Source organism: Hippocampus zosterae, chromosome 15, assembly GCF_025434085.1.
Source record: "Hippocampus zosterae strain Florida chromosome 15, ASM2543408v3, whole genome shotgun sequence".
NCBI classification, from domain to species: Eukaryota; Metazoa; Chordata; class Actinopteri; order Syngnathiformes; family Syngnathidae; genus Hippocampus; species Hippocampus zosterae.
Genome location: NC_067465.1, coordinates 3,889,497 through 3,905,211, shown reverse-complemented (window position 1 = coordinate 3,905,211; position 15,715 = coordinate 3,889,497). Strand labels below are relative to the sequence as shown.

Genomic DNA, 15,715 nt, shown 5'->3' with positions numbered 1-15,715 from the left:
CTCGGTCCGCACAGCAGCATTGAGCGCTCCTTCAGCTTTTCTCTAGAGGTCACGACAAGTTTTCAAAAATTCATCGGCAAGAGACAGTGTGCTTTTTAAAAAAAATTTTTGTAGAGTGCGAAAAAGAGCTTCGCTTCAAACATTCATCAGACTATTTCAGCATGTGTTTCTAGAAAAATAATCCGTCATTCTTTTTCTAGAAGAAAAAAAAGAAGAACTATACAGCTCAGTTCATTAATATTTGAGTTCATGTGTAACACAAAAATGGCTCGAGAGGAAAACGCCTTCTTGTCCCACGAGTGAACGATTGTGCTTATTGATCGTAGATTGACAAGTCAGTTGCTTAGCAATGCCCAAAATGTCCCACTCTGGGCACTGAAATCCGTTGAGAATGTGACAATGAAGAGGCATCGGGTGGGCTTCCAAATTTGGAACAAAACCCATCATGGGACCAATTAAGGGTTTTGACAATGTAACAGGGAAGGGGAGGGGGGGCGAAGGTTCACAACTAATCCATGCAAACGTATGCAGAAAAAAATTCCATGCAGAAAACATGACCATGTTTTATGTGTTGTGAGGTTTTCTGTTTGGCGCCTTATCAGAAAAAACAAAGTTGTGCAAAAATGATGGGAACAAATTAAGATGAAAAGTCATAGTCCCACCCCCAGTTATGAATTTTCCTCTTCAGCTCCTTAACCTCTGTTCAAAGTGTTGAAACAAAATTTGGTGTTGAAATTATTCATCAAGTAATTTGAGTAACTACAAAAGGAAGCAAAGCACAAAAGACAACCCCCCCCCCCCCAAAAAATCCCATCTCACCCAAGCCGATGTGTCGTGAATTCCTCTGTTCAGCTCTTTGCGATTGACATGCACGCGCTCAAAAGTGGAGAGTTCAAATGAAGTTCCACGATAACAAGTTAGAGTGAATTTTCAGTTCACCTGAAACGTAAATTCAAGGACCGATGTCCCGATTGTTTTTGTGTGATTAGCGTCACGTGAAATGCGCTCTTGTCGACATGTCGTATCACAGCGTTGTCAGACCAGACCCCGCGACCCGGCTCACGAATCCTTGGTGTGCGAGATCTGTCTCCACAGCAGAGCCTTCAAGTTGTTGAGCAGCAGCGAGTGCTCCATGTTCAGCTGGCCGGCGTCGCCCTTCAGGGCCATGCAGGCGTACAGCTGCCTCTCCAGCTCCTCCCGCAGAGCAGACGGCGCCCCGTGCAGCAGGTAGTCCTTCAGCGTACTGCACGCCTTGGCCAAATTGGGCCGGACGGGCTCCTCCCTGCATCGCTTCTCGGCGGCGTCGCACGACGTCCGGCAGTCGGCCCCGTACACGCATTCGGCGTCCGTCTCGCAGCGCAGCGCCCGCATGCCCCGCCGGAACTGGCTTTCCGGCACCACGGCCCGGGTGTCGGTGAGGCGCAGCTCGTGGCCGTCGGTGTAGCCGAAGCGAGCCGCCGCCAGGTCGCAGATGAGGAAACTGCCGTACGTGCCGTGGAAGACGTCCTCCACCAGCTCCAGGAGGCCCATGGAGATCTTGGCTTTGCGAGGCCACGACGGAGCGAACCACTGGTCCACGGTGCGCCGTAGGCCGCCGGGGACCCAGGACGCCAGCGGCCAAGGTATGGAGAAACCGTACAGGGGCCCGTGGGGGACCCTTTCCGTCATGTAGAGGTCGCCGCAGTAGCCCAGGAGGCGAGGGGTGTGGCCGCGCTCCTGAAGCAGCAGGCCCAAAAGCACCTGAGAGAAGAGCACCGGCTAAACGCGCAATGTCGAGACTCGCAAAAATCATTCAAGCGCCAACTTCAGGACAGAGGTGGCCAAACTATTCTAATTTTATTCTGTACAGTAACAAAGTATTTGCGGTTTGCCACTCGCCACCGGCTGCTCCGCGCCACCCGGGAAATATTGAAATATTTGACCTCGTCAATCTGCAGGAGGGCCCACGTGGAGCGAGCTTCTGGAAGCGACACTTTTCCGTCTTTGTTGCCGTCCGCCACCGACAGGATCACGTTCACCAGACCGCCGAGGTTAGCCTGATCTCCGAGCTTGGACTAGAAAGGTTACACACACACACACACACACACACACACACACACACACACACACAGGCAGGGTGTCAAGTGAGAGAATTTACTGGCTGTACATATAGAGCGTTGCATATGCGTTTGATTCATTTGTTTACCTTGACATGATGAAAAACCATCTCTCTGAACTTCTCCACCGATGTCCCTTTGGTGGGGGTCTCGAAAACAGCCGCCTCCCTGTGCGGCTCCGGCTCCTCGCCCATCTCGTAGTGCGTCACTTCCCCCAAATGGCAGCGAACGATTCCTTCGTGATCTCCCCAACTTCCCGTGTACACCTGGCAAAAAGAGCGAGATTGACGATTTTAATGGCGAATGGGGTGCCGGTGCTGTGCCGATAAAGCTTTGCTCTGACTAACCAAACATATGATGCAAAAAAAAAAAAAATGCTGGCGTGACTGTATGGGAGGAATGTGAAATCTGATTGGTTAAAGAAACAGTCCAAATCTAATATAGTTTAATTCACTTGGGTTGGCATTTCGGATTCTGAAAGCCTTTGACAGATTAGATTAACGCGGCAACAGATAGAAGCTAAAATCTGATTTGGACGAAGAAATCGTAATATCCACATATCGGGAGCAGTGCAGCCGAGAGAAATTCGATGAAATGAAGCGAATCAGCTGTGCGGACACGAATGAATACAATTTCTTGGAACAAATATAAGAATTTGAATTGTAAACGCAAGTCCCTACTTGCGGCCCGAGAAAGGAAAACGCTGCAGATGGTTTCCTACCTGGTTGTTTGGCAGTGTTGACAGACATCTGCTCATGTAGAATGTGTCTTTATCACACAGGCTACTGCAGGCCGAGCCGTCGATGATTCCTCGCCTGTATTTGTCACACTTGAAGGCAAAGACAATTCACGAGTCGGATATCAACGTTCAGTCACTGACAGGTCGCAAAGAGGTCGTCGACTGGCATCAAATTGCGTTTGTCGGAAGCTTGAAAGAACTCGGCACCTGCTAGCGTCAACCAACGTTTGGATGAAGGCAGTTTATTGATTTACCGCTTTCCTATCTGAGCTTTGGGCCAGTTAAAAGTTACGATAAAGTTACGATGGGGATTTCTCACGAGCAGCTCCAAAATGAATACATGCGTTAAACTGCATTTACCGTTCTATAGGCTGATCAGAGCTGATCGATAACTCACAATGGCATTTTTGCATTGGTGTCCTCGGCACAGCTCCGTGTAGGCCGAATATTGCACGTAGAGTACCCAGCTCCCCACCAACACCGTCAGCCAGGTGAGGAACAAGTACTTCACCCTCACAAAGTAAATACGAGCCTGCGGAGAGAAGACGAGAGCAATTGCGTAACTACAAATTTTGCTCGCAACTCGAATCTGGAAAATTCATAAGCCAAGTCACTCTTAAGTCAAGGCAATAATAAATTCATTCATTCATTCATTCATCTTCCGAGCCGCTTGATCCTCACTAGGGTCGCGGGGGGTGCTGGAGCCTATCCCAGCTGTCTTCGGGCAATAGGCGGGGGACACCCTGAATCGGTTGCCAGCCAATCGCAGGGCACACAGACACGAACAACCATTCGCACTCACACTCACACCTAGGGACAATTTAGAGTGTTCAATCAGCTTGCCACGCATGTTTTTGGAATGTGGGAGGAAACCGGAGCACCCGGAGAAAACCCACGCAGGCCCGGGGAGAACATGCAAACTCCACACAGGGAGGCCAGAGCTGGAATCGAACCCGGTACCTCTGCACTGTGAAGCCGACGTGCTAACCACTGGACTACCGGGCCGCTCCGCAATAATAAATAAATAGAAAAATTAAAAGGGGTTGGGAAACGTTAACTGTATTAACAACTCAAGTCTGGGTCCTTCTAATCCATTTGGTTATGGATTACAAAGCACATGACCTGTTGTCAAAAGTGTCATGAGGGCAGCAACATTCATGAAAAGAAGATCGAGCGACAGGAGATTTCCTTCCTCGCCTTTCATCCATTTGACCCACATAGCTCCCGAAGAACATTTACGGCTGGCGACTTGAAACACAACTCTTAAAAAGATGAGCGTGTCATAAAGAAACGGTTGGCCCGAGGGGAGTGACGGTATCACCGGAGAAGATAACATCACAGTGTAACCACACTTTGACCTACTTTGGTTCAGACAGTGAGTAGATTTGCCATTCTATCTGATGGACCCGGATATGAAAACAAACACACAAAAAATGTTCCTCACACCCCCCCGAGCACTGGAGACAGTAAACTAAAATCAAAAAAATAAGAATTTTGGGAACAAAACCAATAAAATGCAGGAATACCAAAAAGGCAATCATAAAATGACGTAAGCGCACTTTTGACAAACCCATCCGGAGTGTAAATTTACTGGAAACATTCTGGATGGACATTTTAGAACCTCAAAACGATGAGGCAAATGCGCTAAGCACTCGGCCTCCGTGCTGCCCTCTAAGAAAAAAGCCCCTCAAGCAAATATGCAAAACCACATCACAAATCATTCGGTATTTAGGAACTAGCCATGTTAATCCTCATGAGTGTTCTGCGCCGGACTGCAGCAAAGGCAAGAGGCCATCGGCAGTATGTTCAGATGTTGCCAGGCAACCTTTTGCTTGTTCACCCGTGCAGGTTCCAAACGTACAACTGAACGTTCGCCATTCTCTCCCAAAGATGGATTTGTTTTCAATTTTGCTTGAAAATAGGCATTTTTAAAAAAAATTGCTGCATCGTTTGTTGATGCCGATGTGAGTTGTGTTTAATTGCCGTCGGCAATATGATGGGGGGGGGGAATGGATCTCCTAGGCAACTAGTCCCTGGAACCTAAATTTCGATAACATCTGCCTTAAGACTAACATACGAGAGGTGTCTGAAATGTTCCAGGGGGGGGGGGTGTCACAAAACGAGTTGCACTGGATTATGATGAGGGCAAAGCAGTTGCCCGTATTTGGAGGTTCTGAGATAGCAGCATAGCAGGTAGTAAAAATGTGGATTTTGTCTACTGGTTAGACCGCACAGATGCATCTTTCATTCATTCATTCATTCATTCATCTTCCGAGCCGCTTGATCCTCACTAGGGTCGCGGGGGGTGCTGGAGCCTATCCCAGCTGTCTTTGGGCAGTAGGCGGGGGACACCCTGAATCGGTTGCCAGCCAATCGCAGGGCACACAGAAACGAACAACCATTCGCACTCACACTCACACCTGGGGACAATTTAGAGTGTTCAATCAGCCTGCCACGCATGTTTTTGGAATGTGGGAGGAAACCGGAGCACCCGGAGAAAACCCACGCAGGCTCGGGGAGAACATGCAAACTCCACACAGGGAGGCCGGAGCTGGAATCGAACCCGGTACCTCTGTACTGTGATGCCGACGTGCTAACTACTGGACTACCGGGCCGCCTATGCATCTTTCACTGTTGCAAAAAAAAAATGTTTTTTAAATAACACCCTGACTGCTCAATGGAAAATGGAGCATGAGTCCACCAATATATCCCTCTGGCAGCATCTCTCCAGTTGGAGGTGCTTGTCTGACGTCACGCCACTGCTCTCGTGTACAACATTTTTCAATTTGGGGTACCGCACAGCAACGCTTCACTCCGTGTTCCCTGGCTCTTCCACAATGAATGAGTTTGACGGAGGCGCGTTTGCAACCCTGCTAAATGCAACGTGAAAAGGGCTAAAGACACGAACACTTTATCGGCATTCTCTGGCCCTCCTGGAAGCATTCATACATACAGGCTCCTCCGCAACCCCGTCGCCATCTTGATGTCGTCCATGTTTTCAAAATGGGTTCCGTGTAGGGGGGGGGGGGGGGGGTCGGGGGTGTGGTGTTGCTCTAGCAAGACTATGTTGTTCTCGGGCCGGGAACTGTCAGATGCGTAGTGAGCAGGCGCCAAGTTGTCCTGCCACAACTCTCACCTCTTCTCGTGCACTGAACGAAGCAAACGCGCCGGTTGATCGTCTTTACACTGACGGGGAAAACATAGCATGTGATTTGGGTTTGAAATGTCTTTTCTGAAGTTTGGTGACACAGCTCGTTTACCTTTTGCTGTAAAAAAAATGCTTACAATGAAGCTTCCAACCCTCGCTGGAATTTGTTTTGATAAAATCAGAATACTGGCGTGCCTCAGTCCCTGCACTGACGACGCTGTGGTTAAACAAACAATCTCGCATGTGATCGTTGAAGCTTTTTGGGTCAAGGGGACAGTTTTTCATCGGCATTCCTCAGGTCTTATAAAACCGAGGAAAAGCTCTTTTACCGCCAGCTGTCAGCCTTGTGTGATTTATGACACACGCTTCTGCTTCTCCTTCAAAGCACATACACACGCACACACACAATCCAAATATACAGCATGCCGTCTTACCTGGAAATAGAATGACTTCTTCACCCAGGCCCGTGGAAACAGCCCCTTTGCCATCACAAAAATAGATCATCTCAAAACTGGAGAACATCAGTCAAGATCAGCCACCGCAGGATCGAGCGTCTCGCCTCGCATGCACAACGACTAGAAATGAATGAACGGGTTTTTATATGAATAATGTTGCTTGAGTCACCGTGCGCGGTGCGATGCGACGTCTGTCTGCACGTTGGCAGCTTGGCTACAGCAGCTGTTTTTTGCAAGGAAACCCAAGTTTCCCACCCGCTCGACCCAAAAGCAGAAAACAGCAGCACCGACTCGGGTCGGTGCGCAAGCGCGGTGTTTACAGAGCAATTTTTAAACAAAAGGCAGTTTGTAGTCTACCTGAAATCGATTCAAAACGTGTACGCCATAGTGCATTTTCCAGTGCCCAGTATGCGAAAAAACTGTCATAAAATTGAGTGTCGTGTCAGTTTGAAGCTGTTTACGTGCGTGAATTATTTTCCGCTGTCTTTCAAAATAAAAGCAAAACTTCTCGACAGCACTTCCGCTAAAGGTAATGTTAAAATTCAAAGCTGGTATTTTTTTCTCCCCAAAGTACAACTGTCTAATGGGCTCAAATTGAGAACGTACATAGATTAAACTCCAGTTATTGGGTCAAAAACAAAGCAGCAGGATACTCATCTTTATTCCTAGAGCACAAAACAACTGCAAATCTAACAAGGTGCTGTACATAAAGCCCAAACATAAAACACAGCATTGCAAAGAAATATTCCTTTATATTTAAAACATACTGTATTACATGCCCTCTACACGCCCCTGACCGTGTGGGACGAGAAGGGAAAATATCAAAATAATAAGCATCACAAAGGAAAGGACATTTGAGTCTCGCTTCTTTCATCTAGAACTGCTTCAAACGACAAGGCGAATGCAGGACCAGCGATTACACGATTGTCCATGCCTTATGTTAAGTTGTTACATTACCGTATTTTATTATTTAATGTTAGCCGTCCGGTAAAGGACTTTGTTAACAGCTGCAGATTTTGTTAAAGCGCTATATGAATACAGATGTATTGTGTACTATCTAAAGAAATAAATCAATATTAAAGACATAACTAAATGAATACTCCACAATACATTTAATTATCATAAATATGCCAGTTTATGCCAACCGCCAAAAAGCTAAAGTCGTTTTCTATGTCCCCAAAGAAAAAAGAAAACGGATAAGGGAGCGAGTGGCCGTTAAACCCCTTCTCTTCCCACAATGCACTTGCCGAGCCGTCAGCGGGAAACCAAAATGGCGAACATGCTCGGGGTAAATGAACCGTTTGTTATCTTCTGAGAACGGCGCAAAGTCGACACGTTTTAGCCACTCTTGTTTGTTATAAAAATCCCAGGCGACCCGAGAAGCACGAGAGCCACACGCGAACACCGACTTTGTTTACTCTCGTGAGCTGTAGAAGCGGAGGTGCCCGAATGAGGTATTGTTGTCATGTTTTGCTGTGATGGGGGGAGGGCCGGAGGGGGGGGGGGGATCCGAGTCACTGATCTGGTGGTCTGGCGGCCTGGCTAAAAGTCTTCGCTTCGTGGATTTATTACGAAAACATTTTGAGTCTTCTCATTTTGCTTCCTCCATGTCACCTCTAGCTGGCTAGTTATCATATTTAACATGTGGTTGAGCATAGCCACCAAACAAAGGGACTGTCCCGGAAGGGCACCGACAGAAGAAACGAATCTTTATAAACGCTTCTCAACAAAAGTACGCACAGTCTGTGCTTGATTAGCAGTCAAAAACCTCAGGCTAAAGTACAAGTACTGATTCGACTCCTTTTTTACTTCCTCAGTGAATCCCCCTAAAATGCTACTTGCTATTGAACCTAATATGAACTCTTTAACTCTCAACACAAAACGCGTTTCCGTTTGAGATTTCCTTGAAGCCCAAAGCCAATTGTTTAAAATATATGAACCACTACCAAATGGCTGTGATGTCACGCGATAATTATGTTATTATATGTTATGAACAGACAAGGAAAACCTGTGGAAATATTCCCTGGTTCACATTCCTCCATTTCACTGCATTTTTTTTCTTGAAGTCACCAAGATTTTAATCTGTCAATCAATATCATAACATCTGGGATTTTGTCATCATCCGCTGAGGTAGAAAAAGTACCAAACATATTTTGACCAGGAAGAAAACTACAGATATGTGTTCAAAAGCAAGGAGTAAAAGTAATGCAAAAAATAATTACTCAAGTACTGATAACTGAAAAATCGATGTATTTTAGTGCAGAATAGTGTATATTATTGTATTAAAGAGACATTCGTAACTGCCCGTACCTTTATATTTTACGAAATTAAACTGCTTATAACCTCCTCAAACATCCCCAATGTTCCTATTGCTAATGTTTCTGCAAATCCTCGTGACACCCCCCACCCCCACCCCACATGTCACGTCCCACCCCACCCCCAGAGACTCGGGTGTTCTGAGTCAACTGTCCGTGCATCAGCGATCCCACTCCTCACGGCAGCAGGCTGTTCCCTTGTCCCCCACGAGCCAAGAGAGAGTGGCCTATGGAGAACAGGGCAGGTTCACCGAGGGACAGGACGTCTTGGCCCGGTGGTCGGATGGCTTGATCTACTTGGGGACCATCGCTAAGGTCAGTGTGCAAGGAAGGGCAGCGGCGCCTTGACTTACTCGTGTCCCAACTCCTGAATTTCTCCGAGCTAAGCGACATCTATTTATATTTTTTCTATGTTGCAAGCTAACATTTGAAATTCAGATTAGACTCTGCTTAACTGAAGGGAAAAGCAAAATGTAGCAATGGAGTTACTGCATGCCCTGGCATGTGGGCAAGGGGAGCCACATTTGGCAATGCCCTTTCAGTTGTTTATCGAATGAGACAGTTAAACACCCAAATAAAAATGAGAAGACAAGCGAGGAGCTGCTGTATATTCACGAGTGAAATCAGTTCATGTGTGATGTGTTGGCTTTGTCATGTGGCTGCACACCACCCGCTGTGTGTTCAAAACTCTTATACCCGTGATTTATTTTATTACATTTTTTCTCGTCGCGTGTGGGGTCCCAGTTTTTACACATCTGCTGACAAATTTCAATATCTTTCAGTGCAATTCTTTCCAAAGCGTTTTGGTAAAAATTTTCCCCTCAAGACTCAATTGATGGAATCATTTTTCTTGACTCTTGCAGATCGATCGTGACAAGCAGCGATGCTTTGTGGTGTTTGAGGATCGATCCAAATCTTGGGTTCTCTGGAAAGATATTCAGACAGGTGAGCGGGAGAAAATGAGTTTTGTGTTTTGAGATGGACAACACGGGTAATGATGCATCTGCACCTGTCGCGCTCGCTTGCTCTTTATTTACTTTTTGTTTCAAACCATAATGGCGTCGCTTTTTTTTTTCCCTCACACTGCTGCGTGATGGAGCTCGCCATGCTAAGCTAAGTTGGGAATCATCTGTGGTCTTTTTGTCCATTTTAGGGGACGAAGATGAGGAAGATGACGAGTGTGACGATATCGCATGCTCCATATGTCAGGATGAAACGTCGGAGGAGCCCAACGAGATTGTCATTTGTGACAAGTGTGGCCAAGGTATGCCTTACATCGGAACGACCCGGTTGGTGTTAACCGATCCCGCTAATGTGCTTGTCGTCACTCAGGCTACCACCAGCTGTGCCACTCGCCCATCATTGATGCTGCTGTTATTGACTCAGACGACAAATGGCTTTGCTCTGAATGTCAGATCACTTCTTTCCCAAAGGTGCGGCTTGTTTTTAATTGAACCCCTTCGGGGACAGCGGTCACTACAGTGGACGGCTTATCATGTTGTCGGGGTCGCAGGGTGCATGACAGGGTTCAGGACAGTGAACCATGTTTATCATTGGGGATGCTTTTCACACTCCTCGCCGTAGTTGAAAATCCGCAACATCGAGAGACCCGTTAAAATGTTGTTTGATTATATTACTAAACCTCACAATCTCATCTCAAGCTCGTCAGCCTTTTTAATGCTAACATGTAACTCCATCGATGGATTAATGGAAGTTTGAATAAAGCCTTTAGTAATTATAAACCTTCAAACTAGTGTTATTTTAACACACGGACGGAGCAGCAACGCGTACAAACGTCAGACCACAGTATGGACTTGCAATACTCACTACCTCTGTGCGATTGATGATTACTCAAGCTCGCTTGAGGACCTTCTCTGCCTCTTCTTGCTCTTATTACGCTGCATCTCTCCAGTAGAGATCATTGCTGTGAGGCATATTATAGCACAGCGTGCGACCGCACTGAAGGTGCCTTCACTCCAAATTCAGACTTGCCCATGTGTACTGTATACGTTTGAAACTTTAAAAAAAAATTAAGCTTAAATTTGCGTTTCAGTGATGTTTTCTAAGGATGAACTGCAACATGGCAGTGGAACACTGTCATACCTTGGCGTAATGCATTCAGTCACTTTTCAAGTACGCTACAAGAAATGACAAAATCACGGAAGCCACGTGAAGAATAATTTCAATTTTTTTTTTCTTTTTAAAAGCAGGAGGAGACACAACCCATGGAGCTGTCCTTCCCATACGCCCCGGAAGAACTGGTGTGGGATGAAGACCACCGGACCAACATGCAACAGTGCTACTGCTACTGTGGAGGGCCAGGAAAGTGAGTGATCTAACAAGATGGGGGAACCCCCCCAAACCCCCAATCATTTGTCATCGCAGGGTCCCCAACCAATCAGCTTCTCTTTATTGTGTTCTCGTGCTTATATAGCTGGTACCTGAAAATGCTGCAGTGCAACAGTTGTGAGCAGTGGTTCCATGAAGCCTGCCTCAATTGCTTACCCATGCCAATGCTCTATGGAGACAGGTGAGCAGATTTTCTGAACGGTCAATTAGAAATTGACTGGCCCTGCACAATAATTGTAGTTGAGAACGCATGGAAATGTCGCGGTGTGGTTGACTTGCAAGGAAATTGCAGAGCCGCACGTTTGTCCCAATTCTTCAATGCTTTTGGATATTGCTTCTGGCTAACAAACCACCACCTTGTGAACCTTGTCGAACTGGTTTTGAGTGATAAACCGATACACCGGCTTGTGTTGTGTCGTTACGTTCAACGCCGTGCAAAAATAGATTCTTGTCAACAATATGAAAAACTTTTACCCGGATACGTTTTGCGGTATGTCTAACACAGCGTTTGCTTTTCCTTTCTCTTTTCAGATTTTATCTTTTCATCTGCTCCGTTTGCAACGGTGGACCGGAGTATCTGAGCCGACTGCCTCTTGGATGGTAAGCTCCTGCTTCACGGTCGTACAAACAAATCCTGTTGCTTTATTGCCATCTACTGGTTGGAAAAGGAATAGCTTCAAATGCGACCCCCAACATGGAATTTATAATCATGTGCGTCAATACATTTGTATTCAGATAGCAGTTTCACAACAGCTGTAGCTGTACCTAATGCAAACGTCTGTTTCCTGCCTCACCTTACAGGATTATAATAGCCACTCCCGTTTTCAAGCATGATTTTTATTTATTTTATTTATTTTTTAAACCCACGGGTGCCATTCTAGTTTTTTTTTTCTCTCCCTCTCTCAATAAGCGTGCATATGTGGTCATCCGTTCTGATATGTTATATGAAATGTTATACCTCAGTGGGTAAATAATTGCACACGCTGGGGTTTCCTCTGTCACGCATATGATCGAGCGCCACCTAACTAACAAAATGCTGCAGGGAGGATGTGACACACCTGAGCCTCTACAACCTGACAATGATCCACAAGAAGAAGTACTTTGATTCTGAGATGGACCTGATGACTTACATCAACAACAATTGGGACCTGCTGCAGCTTGGGGAGGTATTTAAAATGATTGACCATCTGATTAAATAGCAAGTTAACCTTTTTTTCTGATGTGTGTGTATGTGTGTGTCTGAGAAATTTAAAGGGAGAAAAGTGGCTCACAGCTGTTGGTTTTTCCAAATATTTTATCCCCCTACAGTGATTTTTTTGAGTACTATAATTAATATTAATTTAATTTGTCTGCGTCTTTCAGGGCACTCAAGTTAGACTTTTCAAAAGTGCAAAAATTGCGACATGAAATCACAGGTCGCTGCTTAATAATTAAAAAAACTTTTGTTCTCATGCCACTTCCATATTTTTATCATCATTAATAAATAAATGGTGTCCACACGTCATCAAGTGTCCATTGACCTTTAGAATGTGCGTGGTGTGTGCCACAACTTTTTAAATCTTGATTGTCTTTGGTCAACAGCTTGGCGGTACGCCAAGATCAATGCGATTTGCGTGTGTTCTTGAGGCCTTAAACAGCAACACAACCAAGTAGGTTCTAAAGATGTGTCATAAATATGTTTGCTACGGCCTACATTTCAAAGGCCGAAAAGTTAGTTATTACTTTTTTTTTGTCACTGCTAGGTTCATGTCAGGAAAAGAGGTCAAGAAGAAGAAGCACTTGTTTGGGCTGAGGGTTCGATTCCCTCCCACTCCTCCCATTGGAGACCATCCAACTAGAAGACTGATGGAGCACCCCTCGAATGGGATCACTGTCAACTCAAACAAAACATCACCCAGCATGAGGCAAGATGCTAATTTCAAATTAAGATTTTCACCATCTTTGTGAAGAAATTGATTGTCGACTCGCGACGTGTGGTTTCTCTTGAAGCACCGCATTGTTCGAGCTCAGGTCGTTGTATTCTATTTTTTCACCACAAGGCGGCACTAAATATCACGCACTATACCTTTAACGTCAAGAGTAGCTGAGCAGCATTCGAGAACAAATCGGTACTTCATCTTGCATTGAAACTTGGGCAGCTTCCTGCGTCGGTCTGTCAGCAACTCCCTGAGTGGTGAACTGAACTGCTACATTACTTGCAGTACCTACAGGACACCGAAGAAGTCCAAAAAGACGAAGCAAGCAACACGTTCACTGGAGCGCCAGGCGAAACGCAGATGTACCAGTGAACTCCTGTCCCAGGTGTGTACATTTGTATGTTTTAGCGGGCGGGAACTGGGTGTGCACAGTTTTACAAAGAGAGGTAAATATTTATTGTGCCGGTGTCGGTGCCTCCTGGAGTGAAAATTTTGAATACTAGAAATGACTCTTTTTTTTATTGTTTGACAGGAACTAAGAAAGCCCGCACCACTAGAATCCCACTCACTGGATCGCTTTTCTTCTCTCAAGTAAGGGAATATCCTGCATAATTACAATAAATGTGCTGTCGGAAGCAGTCGCGCAATACGTTTGATGACGAATACTCGAGTGACTCTTTTGTCCAAATGTTGCATTTCTGTCTGAGTTTCTCGTCTCTTTTGCTTGATGATCCAGGAGTGAGCCCTCTTTACTGTCATCTCGAACCTCAGATGTGGAGTCTATCGGTGCCCTTAGCACCACAGAAACTACCTCAACTAGCCTCTCAAGGCCGTCCAGGTAGGCAAGTTATGTAACCTGTAGTCTCGGGGATGGGCAGAACAAGACCGGTGATAGAATGCGAGAATTTTAAAATGCGTGCCATGGATTCATAAAAGGCTTGGGAAACACCAATTCAAACTAACCATTCAGTATTCGTATCCAACAACTCCGCAGCCTGTGCAGCTCCAGCAAGACCCAATCAACTACTTCCACCATGCCTCTTTCCTCTCCACCTTTAAAAAGAAAGCGCGGGCGGCCTCGGCGGCTCTTGCCGCCACCCAACCCTGAAATCCTTCCCCCAAGCCCAGCAGATCCGAACCCTTCCGGCGCCGATGTTGTGACACCGCTCCCGGGACTGCACTCTGTAGACATAGTTCACGGCATGGACCCCAACAGCCAGCTGTCTCACCTCAAGAGCTCAATCAGCACCTATTTCGGAGCGGCGGGAAGGCTGGCTTGCGGGGAGAAATACAAAGTCCTTGCCCGAAGGGTTACCTTGGACGGCAAGGTGCAGTACCTTATTCAGTGGGAAGGCGTCACTGCCTCCTAGACTGGATGTGGTGTGTGGAGGACCAAGAGTGCACAAATTAAATCATCAAATACGTGCTATGAAATACTTATTTCAGTATTTGTTTTTGGTACCAGTATTTCAAATCTTATTTTGTCCATACACATTTATTTCAACATCTAATTGACCATTTTTAATTTTGAAATATTGAAGTGATATCTAAAATACATATTGAAATGGATAAATACCGAAATACTGTATTTCATGACACATCTATTTCATTGGGGTATTTAATTTTGGCATTCTTGGCCCTCCGTAGAGGTGTCTTGACTGCACACCCGGCCTGTAATCACAGCATTAATTGCCGTTATCCCTACAGCATAATTGTCAGAAGTCATTTTTCAGTAAAGATGGAAAAATGACAACAACAACAAAAATTCAACAAACATGAAGAGTCCCCCCAATTGCTTCAATGACCTGGATGACGGAGAATGTACACAGACATTAAGAATTTACTTTTATATGTAAAACTATTTTTTTGCAAGCATATTGGAATTATTTTATTCTTTAGAAATGACTCTGGCAATTATGCTATTCGGTTCACGTAATATGTACCTTTTCAGTTTAGACCGGAGTGTTATGAAGCTTTCTGTAAAGCCTACTGGTTCAGTGCTGTTCACTGTGAATATAAAACATGCAAACATATCTTACCGGTTGTTGTTGGTATATATGAGGCTTTGGCATATTTGTATCTCTTTGCTCTTTAGCTTTTTTTTTGTTGTTGTTGTTATTGCTTGGAATGTTTACAACAAGCCCTCAGTTATGCATAAAACTGTTCAATGCACTGCGCCTGTAGGCTTTCAAAGATATGGTGTTTTATTTTAAAGTTCAGATAATATGCTTGTCAATTTCAAACCAGCTGATTATAAAACTACATTTTTTTCTCCCGTGGAATGTAGCTTGTTGCCAATCTGGGAGAGAATAAGGGGAAGTTTTGTTTTGCCACTGATGTTGCACCGTGAACCATTGTGTCCACTTGGATAACATTTATTTTTGTACAGTGTTTGCAGAGTTATAACGTTCCTCTATACTTCTATTCTTTAAAAAAAGGCAACACAATTTGTTCGGTAGACTCTTTGTATGCAAGACCATTCTAAAAAATACGTATACATACACATTGTGCTTAATTTTAGACTCCCCCCAAGCTTTTTGACGGCTAAATACAAATGTTAAGTGGTGTGATTTAAATCTTAAAGGACCTATTGAGTTTTTCCTTGTTTGATAATAAAACAAATAAAAGTGCTGCATCAGTGATTTTTATACAGGACTATTTTTTGCTGTTAATAGGTTAGCCTATCTTAAACATTCA

At 45.1% G+C, this 15,715-nt stretch overlaps 2 protein-coding genes across 3 annotated transcripts; one reads left to right on the top strand and one right to left on the bottom strand.

The window, feature by feature from the left end:
• Positions 1-105: 105 nt before the first annotated feature.
• Positions 106-6,938, bottom strand: dipk1aa (divergent protein kinase domain 1Aa). The gene is made up of 6 exons (XM_052088181.1): positions 6,418-6,938; positions 3,233-3,367; positions 2,818-2,925; positions 2,186-2,362; positions 1,923-2,054; positions 106-1,740 (listed from the first exon to the last, which is right to left on the bottom strand). The coding sequence occupies exons 1-6, from the start codon at positions 6,469-6,471 to the stop codon at positions 1,060-1,062; spliced, it is 1,287 nt and encodes a 428-aa protein (XP_051944141.1). The 5' UTR covers positions 6,472-6,938; the 3' UTR covers positions 106-1,059.
• A 727-nt stretch (positions 6,939-7,665) lies between these two features.
• On the top strand, positions 7,666-15,666 carry mtf2 (metal response element binding transcription factor 2). 2 transcript variants are annotated; one of them, XM_052088173.1, is made up of 16 exons: positions 7,666-7,726; positions 7,809-7,892; positions 8,882-9,068; positions 9,617-9,698; positions 9,907-10,017; positions 10,086-10,186; positions 10,961-11,079; positions 11,188-11,283; positions 11,634-11,702; positions 12,145-12,268; positions 12,684-12,751; positions 12,845-13,006; positions 13,304-13,403; positions 13,551-13,609; positions 13,755-13,856; positions 14,013-15,666. In XM_052088173.1, the coding sequence occupies exons 2-16, from the start codon at positions 7,888-7,890 to the stop codon at positions 14,386-14,388; spliced, it is 1,761 nt and encodes a 586-aa protein (XP_051944133.1). In that variant the 5' UTR covers positions 7,666-7,726; positions 7,809-7,887; the 3' UTR covers positions 14,389-15,666. The 2 variants fall into 2 exon arrangements, with proteins under 2 accessions (XP_051944133.1, XP_051944132.1); XM_052088172.1 differs by lacking the exon at positions 7,809-7,892 and having other exon boundaries at positions 7,694-7,726; positions 8,919-9,068; positions 10,964-11,079.
• Positions 15,667-15,715: the final 49 nt, after the last annotated feature.